General features: G+C 30.3%; 1 protein-coding gene across 1 annotated transcript in view; it reads left to right on the top strand.

The window, feature by feature from the left end:
• Nucleotides 1-11,215, top strand: part of LOC129960445 (uncharacterized) — a 45,472-nt gene extending 34,257 nt beyond the window's left edge. The window contains exons 6-8 of the mRNA XM_056073883.1: nucleotides 5,327-5,498; nucleotides 7,634-7,725; nucleotides 10,729-11,215. Of these exons, the coding sequence (XP_055929858.1) occupies nucleotides 5,327-5,498; nucleotides 7,634-7,725; nucleotides 10,729-10,946 (482 nt within the window). The 3' untranslated portion in view covers nucleotides 10,947-11,215. The remainder of the gene's footprint in view (nucleotides 1-5,326; nucleotides 5,499-7,633; nucleotides 7,726-10,728) is intronic.
• The last annotated feature ends 7,077 nt before the right edge of the window (nucleotides 11,216-18,292 follow it).

An 18,292-nucleotide genomic window follows, 5' to 3' on the forward strand; every position in this document is an offset into this window, starting at 1 on the left:
CACTGTTCCGTGCATACTAATGTTTAGTTAATATATTTTATGCATGAGGCAAGCCAATACTGGTAATGAGCTTCCATGAGTCGAAAATATCTGACAAGCCTGATTGCATATAGGTCATACTCTCCCACCCGTCTGCACACGTTGTACCTCAAAACTGTAGTACTCGTAAAAGCCGACAGTTGTCGAGATTCTCTCTAATTCTTTTGTCACTTACTACCAAATACATGTCGTCTTGCGGGTTTGTAAACCTGAAAACCTGTATTAAATGTCTAATCAGTCAACAGATGCACCTGACTACAGGGACCATTTCGATGGAAAAACAAAATTTCTCTTCAAAAAATATATTTTTAAATTTGAAATTTCCCGCCTTTCAACTTATTGCTTTGGCGATTAAAGTTTGCCTTATTTAGGCCCTAGATATCTCTTCTTACAAACATGAGTATTCGAATGAGTGACAGAAATGTTTGATATTTTCAAAGTGCTGATGTAAATTTACTTAACTTAGGATACATTGTAAATACAGCAACTTAGTCATCAGTTTTATCGCCTTTATGAGGCTGTGAAAGCAAAAGAATGTGAATAATAGTATCAAGTTACTTTGACAGCAATATTTCAAAGATTTCATCAACAAACACTTGACGAACATACTTAAATAACTACGTCCGCTTTGTTAAATTGGACTAAAGTTATCTGTGTAGGCATTTTTTTTTACTTTTGTATTTATTTAGAGAAGAGAAGTTTTTATGTTCTTGCAGACTATTCCTTACAGCAGCATTTTAAGGATTGATTTCAAACGCAATCAATTCTTAGGATTTAATTATTTTCTGTAAAATGATTGGTTAATAAAACGTGGTAACAGGAGATGCGAAAGCATTCCAAGCAAATGACATGATTGTCACTTGCGATGATACGTCACATGCTTGCCTTCTTCTCAATACAAACAATAGCTAAGATACAGTTTACATTATCTTACAATAGTTTGCTTTATACTTGTACAAGCAAAACGTTAAAAATAATATTTTTGTTTATTTATTATTTGAAAATGTCCACACAACTACAGGCTGCACAAATGAGAAATATGTGTTGAAGCACCAAATGTTAAATAGCTAAGAACAGAAACGCCAGAGAATGGAGGAAGTGCTGCTGAAATAACTTCACAAGCTGATTATACCGATTTGTCGTTCTTGCATGGTTTTGCGACAGAGATAACGCTATTTTTCAGAACTATAAAATATATTCATGATTAGAGGCATATTTATTAGGTTTTATAAAGGCATTATTATAAAGGTTATTTCCTCAACACAAAAATTCTGAGAAATCCGTAAAATCAGTGGGAAAGCGAAAGTGATGGAAAAGAATCTAAAATCAGAAATTGTAATGGATAATTATGTAGTCAATTTAATTAAAAAGGAAGAATTATATGACACAAAATATTGAAAATAGTATTACATACTATTCTAATACGTACCAAAAATATTATTACTCTTTGAGGTTCAAATAAAATTACTAGAATTCAAACTTCGGCGTTATTTTAAAATGTGATAGAATCTGCAAGCCATTACTTTACTACTGTGAAGGAATACGTCGGAAATCTAAATATATATCAGTTTTATTTATCAAAATAAAGTTTTCAATTCTTTTTATTCAAAATGAAATAATTAAGTTAGTTGGGCACAAAATTAGAAATGGAACCATATGCAGAATAAAGAAAGAAAAGTACCACACCATTTTATTCGATTCTGATGTTTTAAGAAAGGGCAGAGGAGACGCATGATAAGATACATCCATGTTGATTGTAAGGGAAAGGAAATGATTGTAGAAAGCTCCATCAACTTTATTCAGTCACATGAAAAAATTGGGAGAAAGTTTATCTGCTGAACTACTAAATAAGTAGAATTTAATAAATAGAATTTTCATGTTTGCAGGGGGACAGGGATTTGACGACAGTGCCAGTGTGGCTGGAAAATATAATGGAATAAATGACTGTATTATAGAAATTCATAATTTAGCAATATTTGTATCTTGTCCAACCTTAAACTAAACTTAGCTCCTGTCCACGCTGCATCTATATCTCCAGATAAGCTGACTGTTTTATTATCGTGTAGATATAATGCAATTTTCGCTCATCTTCAACAACACGTTTAAGCATTTTAATTAAATTTCTATCATCATTTGAAAATACTTCTGATTTCAGGTGGTCATCAAAGATCAGTCCAATTCAGGCACTGTATTTGCAGATATCCGAAGTAATGCAACTAATTTTTAAAATCCAGGGGATGAGTAGAAAATGCTAGATTTTGCAAATTATAAATTTATTTGTACTTTTTCTATACGGAAACAAATAAAGCATTACGATTGAAATATTTGTCAGGAACAAAATTAATTGCTGAATTATTTAATAAATTACAAGGGCTTCGAGATAAAAGTTTGAAATAAAACGGCCTGGAAATAAAAAAATTTGGCTGAAAAAATGAATATAGTGAAGGAATTTCTTAATAAACGAAATAGTAGAAAAATAATAGAAATAGATGAAAAGCCAGATGAAAGAAGGAATTTGACACTCGAAGAATTATTTAAAATACAAATATACAGTATTATTGACACTCTATTATTTCAAATAGAATGGTGTTATCAAAAAATGAAAACTATCAGGGATGATTTTTACTGTCTCTATGCGTCGTCTTTACAATACATGAGAGTTGCTGATTTTAAAAACATTGGCTTCAGATCTCGCTATTAAATATAGCAAAGGTTTAGAAAAAGTACGAATTCACATATGAAATTCAAAGTTTAAAATTTAAAATAACCATTCTTATACAAGATATACAACTGCATTTTCGCTTGATATTCTATAGGCTCTTCATAATATTGGTTTTATTAAGACTTAACCAAGTATCACTATCACTCTTCGAATATTTCTAACTCTTCACGTAACCATTTTTTCATGTAAAAGAAGTTTCAGCAAGCTTCAATCAATAAAAATTTATTTAAGACCAATTAGAGAAGACGAACGATCTTTCTATTATTTCATTAGAACATGACATCTTTAAAATATTAATTATGATAATGTAATTAATATATATGCCCCAGGTATCACCACATTTTGCTGAATATTATACAATAATGCATGACATTACATGATATTATTAAATATTCAATAATATTATATAATATTGAGAGGGTTCAGTACCATATGGTATTGCACAATATATGTGAAGGGGGCTGAAATGAAATAGAAAAGGGAAATTAAATTAAATCCCATTAAAAGTCTATCGGAATGTATTTTTTATTATTATTTCCCCAAATTAATTATTGTGGAGATTAAATGTAAATTCTTGAATTGGGCATAAAAATTCCTAGTTAGTGAAGTTTCTAGTTATTATTACCCAGTACTATTTACTCTTTCGCCCTTTAAGAACTGTTGTCTCAACCTAGGTACGCATGCCCAGTTCCTGATATACTTCCATTTTCTTTATATATCTTCTGTTTGATAAAGATTCGCCTAAGTCACACTCAGGCTTGCATTCTGGTTTATAAACTAATCTACTTCACAACAATAATTACTTTTACACTTTCAGCGTCATGGGATGGCTTGCTTCAGCTTGCAACAAAGCATATTATTCCAGAAAATATGGTTGAATCTATTCCAAAAGAAATTATTTCTCTAAATCATTTTTTCAGTGTTTTTAAATATTCTTATCTATGAGCATGAATGCATAAAGGGGTCCTGTAAAATATTAGGTAATTCAAGCGATATATGAAATGCAGGGAAAGTATGAATTATTTGCATTAATATTTTGTGTGTGGTTCTTTTTGAAAACCATACAGAATTTAAAAGGATGCTCTATAAAATATTAGATATTACATATATCTATATAGCATTCAGGTAAAGCGTGAAAAATTTATATTTTGTTAATGTTTTGCATTGATCTCTTCTAAATTTTACAGAATAATAGCGAAGAAAAATATCAAGTAACAAAATTGGTTCAGCAAAGTATAAAAAATAATTTTTGCTTCAAAGATAAACAGCATTTGAAAATAAGATAAATAATTGATGTGAAATATTTTTTATTGTAAGATAAAATGCCAACTCTTAATTACCTTTTGCTGGAAAGCAGACTGCAAACGCATTTTAGTTGCACTTAAATGCCCAATCTGTGCAAACGATTTAACAAGCATACCTTATAAAATTCTCACATGTCAAAGAAATCTATATGAGATATTAAAAAAAATCCATACGTAGCTGCTTAGTCATTCTAAACAGTATATGTATTTTATACACCACCAATAATATGAAAACTTTTGTAATTGTGACACAATGCAAAAATATACAGCAACTGAATATTTAGGTCAATTTCAAACCAATTATCTTGCTTTAAATTATTATTTTATGCGTATTTTTACGAATATTTAATATTGTTTCCCTGTAATATGAGTTCAATCGCTAAAAAGAGAAATTTACATATATTCTCAAGGGAGGCCATGTCAATGGCCTCAGACTTTGGGAATAATATTGATGACCGTTTGACGATTCAATGACGAATTTGAAGACTTTGGAGACAAAAATGAAGGTTCTATAAAATGCAAGCATTTTGACTATAACTCATTTAGGAAAATATATCTATAAATCCTTCTAAAAAAATTCGATACCCTGTCACGGATATTAACTACACAAGAGAAGGCGGTCACCCGACCGTCAATTCTCTCTTTGGAGTGTTTATAGCAGAGAGATTGCTCTAATTGTTTGTGATGAGCTATTTTCTGTTCAGCGAATAGCTATTTGCTTGTATTGAACAAAAGATGTTCTCTGTGTATATTGCGACTGTGTTTCTTGACAGTGCGCTTTGTGTTTTTCGTACATTAACCGCTACAAACTTTTGGACTTCTTGCACCGTGCCCCACCATAATAATATATAAGTCATATGACTGAATATTTTTTAAACAATGAAAGTTATAGGTAACATCAAATATTAGGTACTTTTTAAAGTCATTAAGACTATTTTCAAAAATTTGGCTTCGTGAACCTAAAAATCAATTTAGTCATTTTTTAACACTTATTTTCAATAACAAAAAATATAGACGCCTTTTAGAATCATTAAATTAAAAAAAAATCTTGTTTGAAAATGTTAACCAGGTATCGGAAATTCATATCATTGAAATTTAAGTGTTTTAGATTTCAGGTAAACGTGCATGCATGATAATATTTATAAAGCAGTTAATTCCAAAATGCATGATAATATTTATAAAGCAGTTAATTCCAAAATGCATGATAATATTTATAAAGCAGTTAACATAGCAATCGCAATTAATCTTTTTGTATTTTTAGACGACAAAAAGCCCCACGGTAAAGGCATTCTCAAAGAATGTGAAAAGGAATTGCAAAGGACCAGGTTCCTTCGTTTTTATTTCTTTCAGAAGGGACTAGAGATTTTTGGGCTGGAAACACTTCGGTGCGATTTTGATGGAACTTTCGCCTCTAGGCAATGTGATTCGACTGAGTAATTAATTACTTTCTTTGTTGCATTTTATTTTCAAATAATCTTGTTCTATATTGCATATTATTTACAAATAATCATTTTCTGTATAAAATTTTATTTTTGATTAATCATATCCTGTGTTGCACTTTGTTTCCAAACAGGTTATCATTCCTTTTTACATTATTGTGACAAATATTTTTATGGAATATGTTATATTCAAAGATAATTGGGGTTCTGAAAAAGCAGACTTGTGGCAACCGTGTTTAGTGCGTGTGCCATACGTTATGCACCACTGGGGGAGGGGGGGGGAAGCATCTACGATAGCCATTTTTATCAGGACTTTTTTTCAATCATATGTTCTTTGAGTCAATAGTGCTCCTTTAACTTTTGTTGCATTTATTAAAGTTACTTTAGTTATGTTTATTAAAGTTATATTTTGTTAACAAAAATGAGTTGATTAAGTCTTTCGAAGTAAACGTAAAATTCCCGTAAGTAGTTTCAAGCGTTATATATATATATATATATATATATATATAGAGAGAGAGAGAGAGAGACCCAGAATCATACTTGTAAAGATGAATGTTGTGGATTTTCCATTCATTATCGATTCCTTCCTCCCGATTTAGAGTGCAGATATTTTGCACAATAGTGTTTTTATGACCATATTCTATTTTAATATTTTTGGCGCTTAATAATCGGTAAATAATTTTTAATTAAGCTTAATAGTAATTTTAATTAACTTTTGTTTCCACACAAATGGTGTTACCTAGTTATGAATTTCAAAAAATTGATTATAAGAGTATGTATATTCATAATAATGAATTATAAATTGAAGACTAGAGTCGGAAAATAATTTTAAAAGATTCGAAAAACATGTTCTTATTAGCATGAAACTTTGTCAAAGACTTGAAGATTAAAACAACTCTTCACCCCACATAAAACTAACAATAATTTTTTATTGTTAAAAAATCGAAAATTTAAGTAATTCTCCGGAGTTATAGAGTAAAACAAACAAAAAATTAAGAAATTATAATATTTGCTTCGCTAATGATATTTCTTGAAGATATGATTTCACGTACTATGTATTCTGATTTCTTTTAAATATCGGCTTCATAGTATTTTCCAAGGTTTTTTTTAAATGGGTTCGCGATTATCCAGGTTTATTACTTCTTTGATATTCATGACTTGTTGTTTAATATCCCTGCTTCTTCTTTATGTTGAGATATTGCCCATTCTACAGTTGCAAGGCAGGGACTCGTCATAAAAGTGTAGCATTATCGGCTGGTCAAAGTGATCCTAGAACATCTTTACATAGCCAGAGATATAAACTTAAATTGAAATTAATTATCCCGATTCCAAGTTATGATATTGATATTTAATTCTTAGATTGTGACCTTATATATAGAATTAAGTCATCTTCCTCGAGATAACTCATATTAATTTTTAGAAATGAGAAATCCTCAAACAAGTAACTCATCCACAAGAAGCAATTTCTTTGCTAAAGCGCATTCTATTTTACCAATTTCTAAAAAATACTGATCATGACCTCTAGCAAAATAGAATCTAATGCCCTCTTCTTCCAATTCGAACCTCTCAACCATGCCGTGCCTCGCCTTGATTCCTCAAGTCAGTGGCAAGCCCATTTCCATGGTTGCCTGTTGTTATTTAAACCAAGCGATAAGTTTTTAGAACTGTAGCAGATACTGAATATAATAAATACTGAAATAATATATACTATAATAATATAAATAATAGTGAAATAATTCGTTGCAGAAGCAAATACTGATTTACCACTTTCTAAATAATAGTTATTATAAGTTAGATAGAACCCATGACCATCTTCCGATTCAAATCTATCAGTCATGCCGTGACTGATAGATTTGAATGGATAGATTGACATGGTAGGCTGCTAATTCTAATTAAGAATTATATTCTAATTATTCTAATTAAAATAGTAAATTAATTTTTGACTATTCTAACTAAACCATGTAATAAGGTTTTTTCTTTAAGAGAATCAAGTTGGAATTTTTATGGACGTGAAATAATTTTTAAAGGAATTTTAAGTGATATGGTATATTTTTTTTTTATTTCGAGATTAAATGCTATTTTTTGTTGTATGAGAAAGTGAGTAATAACCATGAATTTCATTCCTGTAGATGCCGATGCACTGACGAAAGAGGAATTAGTATCAAAAGTTATTACATTGGACTCAAAGATTATGAAAATTTACAAAGAGAAATGACGTGTGGTAAGTTATATCACATATTTTTCTTTTTATAAAATTTTGGGAGACAATTTTAGCATTTCCATTCGGAAAAAAACTGCTGTTAAGTAAACAATTCTTCATGCCGGTTTCTTGGCATAGAGGTAGCCCGTCTTCCCACTGAGCTAGGTGTTCCGAGTTCGAATCCCGGTTCGGGCATGGTTGCTCTTCATCTGTGTACTCTCTGAGAGATGTGCGAATGTGACCCCATGTGAAAAGGGGTTGTGCAAGCTAATGTGACGCACGAGTAGCTAAGACATACTCTTGGTCCTAGATAGCGCTGCTGAAGCATTGGCCGCTCTCTCGGGTTAAGATCGTTGACTTCGTCAGCTTCGTCTATGACAAGTGTCATAAGAAACAAAACAATTCTTTATCTCATTTCTGATAATTGTATCACTAAAAATCTTTTTAAAAAGTGCACGAAAATTTTTGGGCATTACAGCTTGAAAATCGCGTATACTTAAAATGCGCAACAAAACAAAAAAATACTTAAAACGCGCATATCGCGTAAACAAAAAACAGAATAAATTAAAATTCTTACATGCATCCTAATTAGCTTATTATTCTTAGAATCATTCAATGAATTAAGATTCAAAGGCTGCTGAAGACTTATGTACATGATGGTTTTTAATTTACCTAAAAATTTGAACAGAAAATGAATTTAATGAATATGTTTTCAAATTAGAGCTTCCATATGTATAACAATACTACAGCCTGTCAAAAATAACTTTCTCGCTCCTTATGAAATTTTCTATCGTTATATTCTTTTACCATTTCTAGACAGCTTGTACTGATTTTTTAATATAAAAGACGATTTCAGTAGAAATCATGTTGCCTTTTCACCACATAAATATCATTATTTAAAAGTAAAAATATGATCTACAATTGAATATGATGGTTTAGAAGATATATTGAAAAAGAGTGGAATTGACGTTTTAAACAATTTCCATTTACACCCTTCGTTATTGCACGCCTCCGTGGCGCCATCTAGTAGTGTTCTGTCAAGATATATCTCTTTATAATGGTTGGTAAATTAAAATTCAACCTGTATAAGACAAGGCTCGCAATGAGTGAAGCCACTAGGTAAAGATTTCGTCAAAATTTTCCGATAGAAATGGAACTTAAAAAAACACGCATAAGCAGCTGGCGCGAAAGACAAGAACAATCGAATGCCTATCCCAAGTAATCATTGATCTTATAATAAGTTTAGGCCAGTTACAGAGCTTTGAGCTCAAATTGTGGAGAGAAGACAGGGGGAACATTGTAGGAAAATAACGACCTCGTTGCGAGAGACTATCAAACTAGCTTGAACGTCACATCCGGTATTACAAAGATACGAGTAAGTTTTACTGAACCTCATGAAACGTTATTCAGAAAATCACTGTATTGTAAGCATCCAAAAAATATTATTAGAAAAAAATTATACCTTTGAATAATTATCAAAGAAATACCATTTATGCAATCACTTTTAAAAAAATTTAACCAATTTTATAGGATCCATACACAAACTGAGCAGTAAAAATGTTCTTGTAAAACTTAAACTAAACAAAATAAAATTTGTCAGCTTTTTACACTAAATCAGATTTGTATCAAATTTTGGACGAAATCTGACAAAAATAATCAATATTTCTGCCCAAATGTGTATGTGTGAACGCAGTAACATTAAAATGCAACAAGCTAGATGGATTAAACTAGGTATAAGGTTTTGTTCCAAGAAATGTGGATCTAAACAGAATTTTAACAACTTTATTCTATGTTTTTCATTAATATTGGTTGAAAACACCAAACAGGTTTTGACAGAATATACAACCTTCTGATTCATATCCTCAGTTATACTATGCCTTAACACGCTAAGTCGCAGGTGGATAGTTAATCCTTTTATTATCACAGAGATATTACGTTTAAACTTCAAATTTAACTCTCAGAGCTTTAATTTTCAAAGTTAAAAATGAAAAGAATGAAAAAATGTTTATTAACATACAAAGTAAAATTTACATTCACATAAGCAAATATTTCTACAAGAGTTACCAAAAGAGTCGAAAAAATATCCTTCTGGAGTAGAATGTTTAATGGGAACAAGTTTGAGGGGAACTTTCTGATCCCTATATGTGTACATAGAACATATAAACTGGTTTAGCATTTTAAACGTGTTTGCACAAATTACACGTTTTTAATAATATTTCAAAATATAGAATTGTTTATGCAATCTAAAAATTAGTCTGGATTTAACAAATTACTAAAAGAGCAATAATATTTGAATTAATTTTTTCGTGAACTAAGTGCAAAGAAAAAGTATTGCAATCGCCAAAAGAGTCGATCCAACGAGCTTGATGAATTAAATTTAGTATAAAGTTTTTGCTCCAGATTTGTAGATATGTATGAAATTTTGGATCATATCCATCGAGTTCATTATCTGTACATCTATCTAATTAAGTTCTAGATTGTTGCATTTTTTTATTTTTCGTGTATAAAAACAAGATGAATAAAATATGTAGCAATCTAAATAAATAAAAAAATTTCATGTGACTTTTACTTCACAATTTTCGATCTGTGTCAAATTCTGAATCTGTTGGTGAAAGGTAATAGTTGCAAATTCATATCGATTTTTTTCCCCATATTAAGAAGTTAAACACAAAACCCGCGTTACGACATTTTTGAACTTATTATTATTTTTAACTTTTTAGGACACCATTAAAAGAGAGCTTTTTAAATATTTTATAAATAATTTCGTTTTCCTTTCAGTGTTCTGGATTAAAATACATTGATTCTAATCACCCTTTTAATTTTAAAACTACAACTCAATTGGAATTGCAGCAATCAACAGTGAGCATTTAAAGTAACTTCCGGCTAAAAATCATATAAATTGGATCATTCATGTTATTTAAATATATTGTTTTAAACTATTATTATTGTATAACGGTTTCGAAAAGGATATTAAAATTTTTTTGAGATACTCTTACTTTTTTTTTTTTTTTTTTTTTTTTCTAGATTGCGCTAGGGATGTTGAAACTGTCGCTTCTCATCGCCAATATCCTGCACTGAAATGTGAAAGTTTTGGAAATTACCGTCGACTTCAATGTTTTGAAGACGACCAGTGTTTTTGTGTTGATGAAGATGGTGACATTATATCTAGATTGTGGAATAAAACTGAATTGCAAGACGAACATTGCGCCGATATCCTAAAATATTTGTATTTACTTTCCTAATACCATTTATATAATAGTTAACGGTAAAGAAAAAATTAGAAATTCTAAATGAAATGTATTGTGAGAAATTTTATCTGCATAAGTTTTAAGCATTGATTAGCATTTTTATACGCTTTTATTTAACTTGACTTGTTTCACGTTTCTAAAATAACTTGTAATCGATTTTTCGAATAACTTATAATCGAATAACTTGTAATCGATCGAACTTGTTTTTATAATAAAGATCTGAAGTTATGCACACCTGGATGTTCTCGGTCATAGTGCAATATTGTAATATTTTTAGAACTTAATTATCAGTTAATCCATTGATTCAAATTAAATTTTTATCGTGAAATATATTAAGATTCAAAAGGCTAAAATGAATACTAAAATAATTTTAAAAACATACTTTTAAAAATTTACTGAAAAGTAGGAAATACATTTTTAACAAAAATATGGGGTTTAAAATAAAGTCGTACAGAACTTTAGGAGCCATCGCACATTTCTTCACGCTACAAACGTGGCATCCGTTGATGATTTCAAACAGTACCAACTAGTGGATTTCAATGAAGTTAATTTTTATACAAATTTTTTACTTCTGTTAATTCCCAAGCGAAATGGGTATAAATCAAAAATTTTCTGATTTGACCATTTACAGCGTTACATCCTTTGGGTTGACAAGCCTGACAGTGGTTATAAACAGATAAATAGAAGCACAGTAAATTTTGCATTGAAGCATTTGTAACTATTTATAGTGAACAGAGATATGAAAGAAACAATCTGAAGTATTTTGTCACTGTTACGCTCATTATTATTTCGCTTGAGTTCTTGATATAAAAAATCTTCAGAAGCATAAAAAAATGAGTTTCACTGAAAAGAGTCTAGTGTAATAGCTGGCTACTAATAAAAAAAATTAGAAATTCTTAATAAAATAAAATATGAGACGTTCTAGCTTCGCAAATATAAAACAATTAATACAATTTATAAATTAATTCCGTTTGTATAATACTACTATCGTCTCTAAATATATATGAATTTACATCATTTGGAAAAGAATGTCATATTTTACAAATTCTCAGAATCTCACTAGATGTCTTACGAATACATGAAATGGGAGAGGGCATAAAAGCAAAATTGTTCAACGTCACTTCCAGTATTTTTCAATATGTCTTCCAAACCGTGATATTCAACCAAAGATCATATTTTTATTGCTAAAAATTGATATTAATATAGTAAAAATGCAGCAAGATTTCAATGTGCTTTTGAATATTGAAAAAACGATCAAAGCTTTCTAGAAATACTGAAGATGCCTAATAGTAAAAGATCTTATGTGAAAATTTGAAAGTCTTGGCTGCATTTAAAATTGATCTCCAGGGGTGATTTTTTTTTCTAGGTTACGTAATAGTGTTACACACATTTTGAAAACATTATTCATTAAATACCTTTCAATATAAAGTTCCTTTTGAATCAGAGAAGGTTAAAGCAAGGAATTTTTTATATCTCTTCTTTCATTTCACAATATGTCTTTCAAACCATCCTATTCAACTGGAGATCATAATTTTAATCTTAAATATTGGCATTTATATGATGAAAATGCAGCATTATTCCTATGGAAATGGTCTTTAATGTTAAAAACACGACCTAATCCTTTTATTAAATTTGAATATTACTTCCTTATTGAAAATCCTTATTAAATCCTTGTTGAAAAAAATATGGAATTCTTATTATATTCAAGAAAATTTCAAGGCATTTTTTTTATCTAAGCTGCGCTATTATGTTGTCTCGGAAATTTCTCACTTTAAAAATATTATCCATTAAATTTCTCTTCCACTTATTATCAGCTTGTATCCTTATCTGGGACGAATGAAATATTATTTCAGCTCAAGACAATAAATGAATTAAAATTTCTCGTGTATAATCTTTTGCATTCAAATGCATACAGCGTAGTGAACAACGAAAAATGAAGATTTGAAAGAAAAATGTGAAATATTTTATTATTATTTGTCTAGCTTATTATTACTTCAAATGAGTTTCTGTCTGAACATTTAAAAGCTACATAAAAAACTAAATTGACTTAAAATATGATGGTTATGATCCGTAAAAAAAATGATTTTGTTGAAAGGGTATTTTTTAATAAAATCAAAACATTTATAAATCGAAGTTATTGAAGGTAATTCACCGTCACATAAATGACGTAGAGCTATACCGAACCAAGCGCATATGGCCTGGCGCAGAATGACCTATTGAATATTCAATTTTTTTCAACAAAACAATTGCATAAATAAAAGAATCATTGAAAAAAAATTGCTATAAATATTAATTAATTCGATTAGTCATGCCTTCCTTCATATCTAGAAAACACTTCTAATCATTTCAAATGCCTTCACATTTATTAATGGGGAAATACGAATGGAAATCAAATTCTGAATATGTTATGCCATTAAAACAGCTTGATATTCGAAGAATGATTGCAATAAAATCTGTCGATGATTTTTGAAATCTTTGGGCCTACTGTTTACAATATACTTCCTCTAATTGCATGAATGATTTTTTTAATGTGCGATTTTTTTGTTAATGTTTTAAAGAAATCAGTACCAAAGAATTAACATGTTCGTTAACGTTGACCAATATCTTAATGTACATAAATTTTAAAAAACGATAGATGAAATGAGTAAGAATACACACTTTATATCTCAAACTTAATACAGGATTTTTATAGCAATTATTTAATAAAGTATTATTAGCATTTTACAATTTACCAGAAATCATTTATGATAAACAGCGAGATGAATTGTTAAACTTTAGACCACATTCTAAAGCTACTTGAAGATATATAGACATTAAATATTGTTCAGTTAAATTAATGTCTCGTTAAGAACTTGGTTAACTATCATTATTATGTTCATTAGCTAAATTCAAAACCGAATTGAACTTAGCATTCAAACTGATACAGGCTGACTAACTTGGAAGGAACTTCAACAATTTAAACTATGAAAAGACACTACAGCTAGCACATGAGTATGCCAAATCAACGTGAGGGCATTTGATCGATGATGGCAGATTTGAAACGCACCAAGCCTTTTTACAATACAAATCATCACAATCGCATCTTGAATCGGCGATTGTTCGTTATGCAAATGAACTCCAAATCTCTCTCTCTCTTTCTGTTTATATGTATATATGTTACAGTGAAAACCCGAAATCAGTCAAAACGCAAATTAACTAGGGAAAACGCGTTCTAACTGACATCGCCAGGGAGAACCCGAATTAACTAGGGAAAACGCGTTCTGACTGGCAGAGCCAGGGAAAACCCGAATTAACAAGGAAAAATGCGTTTTCTCACTAACAACACTAGGTATAACCATTTTATTCATGTTTTGACTGATTTGTTAGACAAAATTATTTGCATCAATCCAAAATTATTATATTAAATTATACTTAGTAAAATAGTATTGGAGCAAAAATCCTATCATTGAAGGAAAAAAATACTTTCTTTGGATATTGTTTAAAGCAGTACCGTTATTGCAGATTATTTATTTCGACAAGGCAAACTATTGTGACACTTAGAATTGCAAAGAGGACCATTTTTCATACAGAAATATCTCTTTGAAGAACAGTTTTTTTTACAAGAACAGTGGACGAACCCTTGCCCAGTTCCTACAGCTCTTTTTCTTGCTGCTGTTCTCAGAGATATTTCCTGATTCGGTACTTGTTCTTTAATCAAGAAATTTTGCTGCGATACGTCGAATTCAGATCTAAAAATCAGGGAATATGTTAAACTTTTGTATCAAACTTGCACCGTGAATAGATATAAGCTATTGTATAAATATTTATAAAATAATTTAAAGTTAATATAAATTTAATAAATTATATTTATTGAATAAATACTAAACTAATTAAGTTTAAATATCATTTCTTACCTCGAATACAGTTTGTTCAGAACTCCATCTTTCGTACGAATTTTGTACAGGCCATCTTTATTTTTTCAAGCATTACACCAATGAGATTTCGAAAATTAGCTTTTGCTCTATCGACATCTGGAATTAGAATAACAACATTACCTCCAATATCAACTTCATGATGTGTTGTATCGGAGATCTTTTTTATTCGTTTGGCTTGCTTTATTAAATTTTCTTTGGCTTCCTCTCTAATTAGAAAAATATTGGTGGACTTCTTAGCAAGCTCCCCTGATTATGCTTGCTCAGTTTCTTTTCTTCTGCATTCATATCCTCGAAAATTTTTTGAAGCTCATCTTCGTCTTCGATAGTTTTTATAATATCTGATGGCAAAGTTGAGGTTGTCATGATTGTTTAAGTTGAGGTTGCCATGACTGTCATGGCTGTGGTGATTGTTTAATTCCTGAATGCAGAGCTCTGTTTTTCATGAATTGGACAAAACGAAGACCATTAAACCACTTTGTAATTTGATTATCCTTCATCCATGAAGCCAACCTATTTTCTATTTCTTGGTTGGCCCTCTCAATCGAACACTGCGATTGGCTGTGACGAGGTTTCCCATGAACAATCTTCAATTCTGGCCAATACGTATGTAACTGCTCTATAACTGAATTTACAAACTCTCATCCATTATCAGATTGCAGTATGCAAGGAGCCTCAAATATCAAAAATATATTAAGTACTTCACCGCAACCTCTTCCACTCTTTCGCTCTGAAGTGGTCGTAGTAACACAAATTTTATTAAATGATCTTGGTAAACCATAATAAACTTAAATTCATTATCTGCCTGAGATTGCATAGCAATCAAATCCACTTGGCAGCGACTATTCATTTCTGAGTGAATGATAGGTTTGGAAACCAAACCTTTATTTTTTATATCTTTTTTTTTCTGTTGACACGTTTCACACATTGATAAAAAAAAATTGTATCATCTCAGTGGTTATGTTAGCATATTTTCTTGAAGTTTCAATTTTAAGTCTGTCTCTACCACCTTGTCCTATGGCCTCATGTCCAAATTCGATGACATCAAAATTTTCTTCAACTGGTAAATAATATTTAATGGGCTCATTTGAAGAAATCAACTTTTTTATTCCACTGATTTCAAGAATGTCAAACTTTTTAAATCTGCAGTACTGAACAGAAAACGGCAGATTTTGCTTCTTCAACCACAGATAAAAGAGTGTTGTATTCATCACGTGTAATCACATTCAAATTATTCTGTTTTTTCTGTAAAAATTGCAATTGTTCAAGAAAAAATTTTTTCAATTTTTACAGTTGAACGCATTAACAATTTCTTTACTCATCGTAAATAAATCAACAGCACAAACACGTTCCAACAAGGATAAAATTGGACAACTTCACTTTGTTTCGAAAATTTCATGAACAAGAAATCTAGATTCGTACGGTTTTAACTCGACAAAATCGTAAATAACTAGAGATCGTAAAATCTCCTAACCTCCGTAATAACTCCTTAGCGCTGTAATTCGGATTTTCCCTGGCGTTGTCAGTTAGAACGCGTTTTCCCTAGTGAATTCGCGTTCTCCCTAGTGAATTCGCGTTCTCCCTAGCGCTGTCAGTTAAAACGCGTTTTCCCTAGTTAATGCGCGTTTTGACTGATTTCGGGTTTTCACTGTAACATATATATATATAGAGAGAGGGGGGGGGGAGATTTGAACCAATTTCATTGGTTAGGAAATATTCAAGATACTTTGAAACAGACTTTTAGTTGCCCTTTCTTTCTTTTTGTGATTTTTCTAAGACTTGGAACTTTTGTGGGGATGTTCCATATTTTATAAAACGAGCTCCTCAGCGCAGTAGTAAATTATATGTTTAAGCATTTTAAGAGTACAGACGGTGAAACTACCTTTCTATTTATAACTAAGCAGTTTTTTTAAAGAGTTTTTCTTATGAGAATAAGTTCTTTAACTTTAGGAAAGTTATTTTGAATCTTATGCACAATGATTCATAAATAATGGCTGCCATTCCCAACTATTTGCCATCGTATTGTTCTAAAATAAGAGCTGACCGAAAATTTGAAACTAATTTTCAACTATGTTCTTAACAATAATATTTATCACATGTAATGCTTATATTAAATGTTCTTTTAATCAATAAAAATAAAAATAAATAAACTGTTACTAGAAAAATCAATGAAAATATGCAGCGAATCGACAAAACGTTGTAGCTACTAAGCACCATAATGAAACATATAAAGAACTCTTCTAAAAGCGAAACGTGGCTTTTTAAACAAATTAAGCAACGGAAACAAAGGTGACTAAGAATAGTTCAGAGGATGGTATGACTTCATAGTTTCGATGGTTCCGAGATTTCATTACGCGAGACTGCTTTCTCTGAAATGTTATGTTCAAAAATCGAATCGTCGATTGCAGACCAATAGTGTTCCAAGTTACTATACGAGGACTTTCTAATCCTCTAATCCCGTGTGAGAATCTGTAATAAAAGAGGAGTGCTGATTTTCCTTTCAATTTTTGGTGGACAGATTTAAATGGAAATTTCTGACTATAAATGACTAGAAGGATATATAAGTATATACCAGTCTTTAAAGTAAACCGCAACCATTTTCGAAGATGTATTTCTTCTGTCGTAGCCATCAATAGTGAGAAGTGGGAGCAAAATCGATGAGTATTGGTAAAATTGAAGTTAACAGCGATTGTTTTAGTATACTCTAAAGTATCACCAAACAGATGTTATTTGGAATATTTGCATTTATATTTTTCACATCTTGCATACTGGAAAGTAATGAAATGTATAATATAATGCAAAATATAAGGGCTCGCTTTATTGCTTCGAAGGGTAAATTCAATGTTACTAAACCGGATTTATTGTACACCGTAGTAAAATTTGTACTTTCCAGTTAATACATATCAATTAACGAAACAGCTGGCAATTTCTATTTGCTAAACATAAAGTACTTAAACTTCTAACCACATTTTTATCTTTACAATCGAAGCTGATTAGTGGAGTTATGAAATTTGAACAAGTTTCTATAATCCAAATATTTAAATTTTCAAAGAAATTCAATGCAATGGGTAAAAAAATTTCAGTTTCGTTTTGCATTTTTATTAGAATTTGTTCTAAAACGCTGAAGAACGGTGGATACAAATTTATGTTATATTTTACAAAACTATAGAATTGCGCCTATACATTAATTCTTAACTTAGGTGCATACAGAAAATCGTCTATCCACGATGATATCTGGAAATAGCTGTTTTGTATGTTATTGGTATCAATTGCAAGTAAATTAGAACATTCATCTGATATTTAAAAATCTAGCTGTCGCATAAAATTATTGAAATTTCATCTAGATTTGATCTCGTAAAATTGATGCAGAATTTAATTGTTTTGATTTTCCGATTTCAGATCTTAAGCATGTGAATAAAGATTGTCAGT

This window comes from Argiope bruennichi, chromosome X2 (assembly GCF_947563725.1).
Source record: "Argiope bruennichi chromosome X2, qqArgBrue1.1, whole genome shotgun sequence".
NCBI classification, from domain to species: Eukaryota; Metazoa; Arthropoda; class Arachnida; order Araneae; family Araneidae; genus Argiope; species Argiope bruennichi.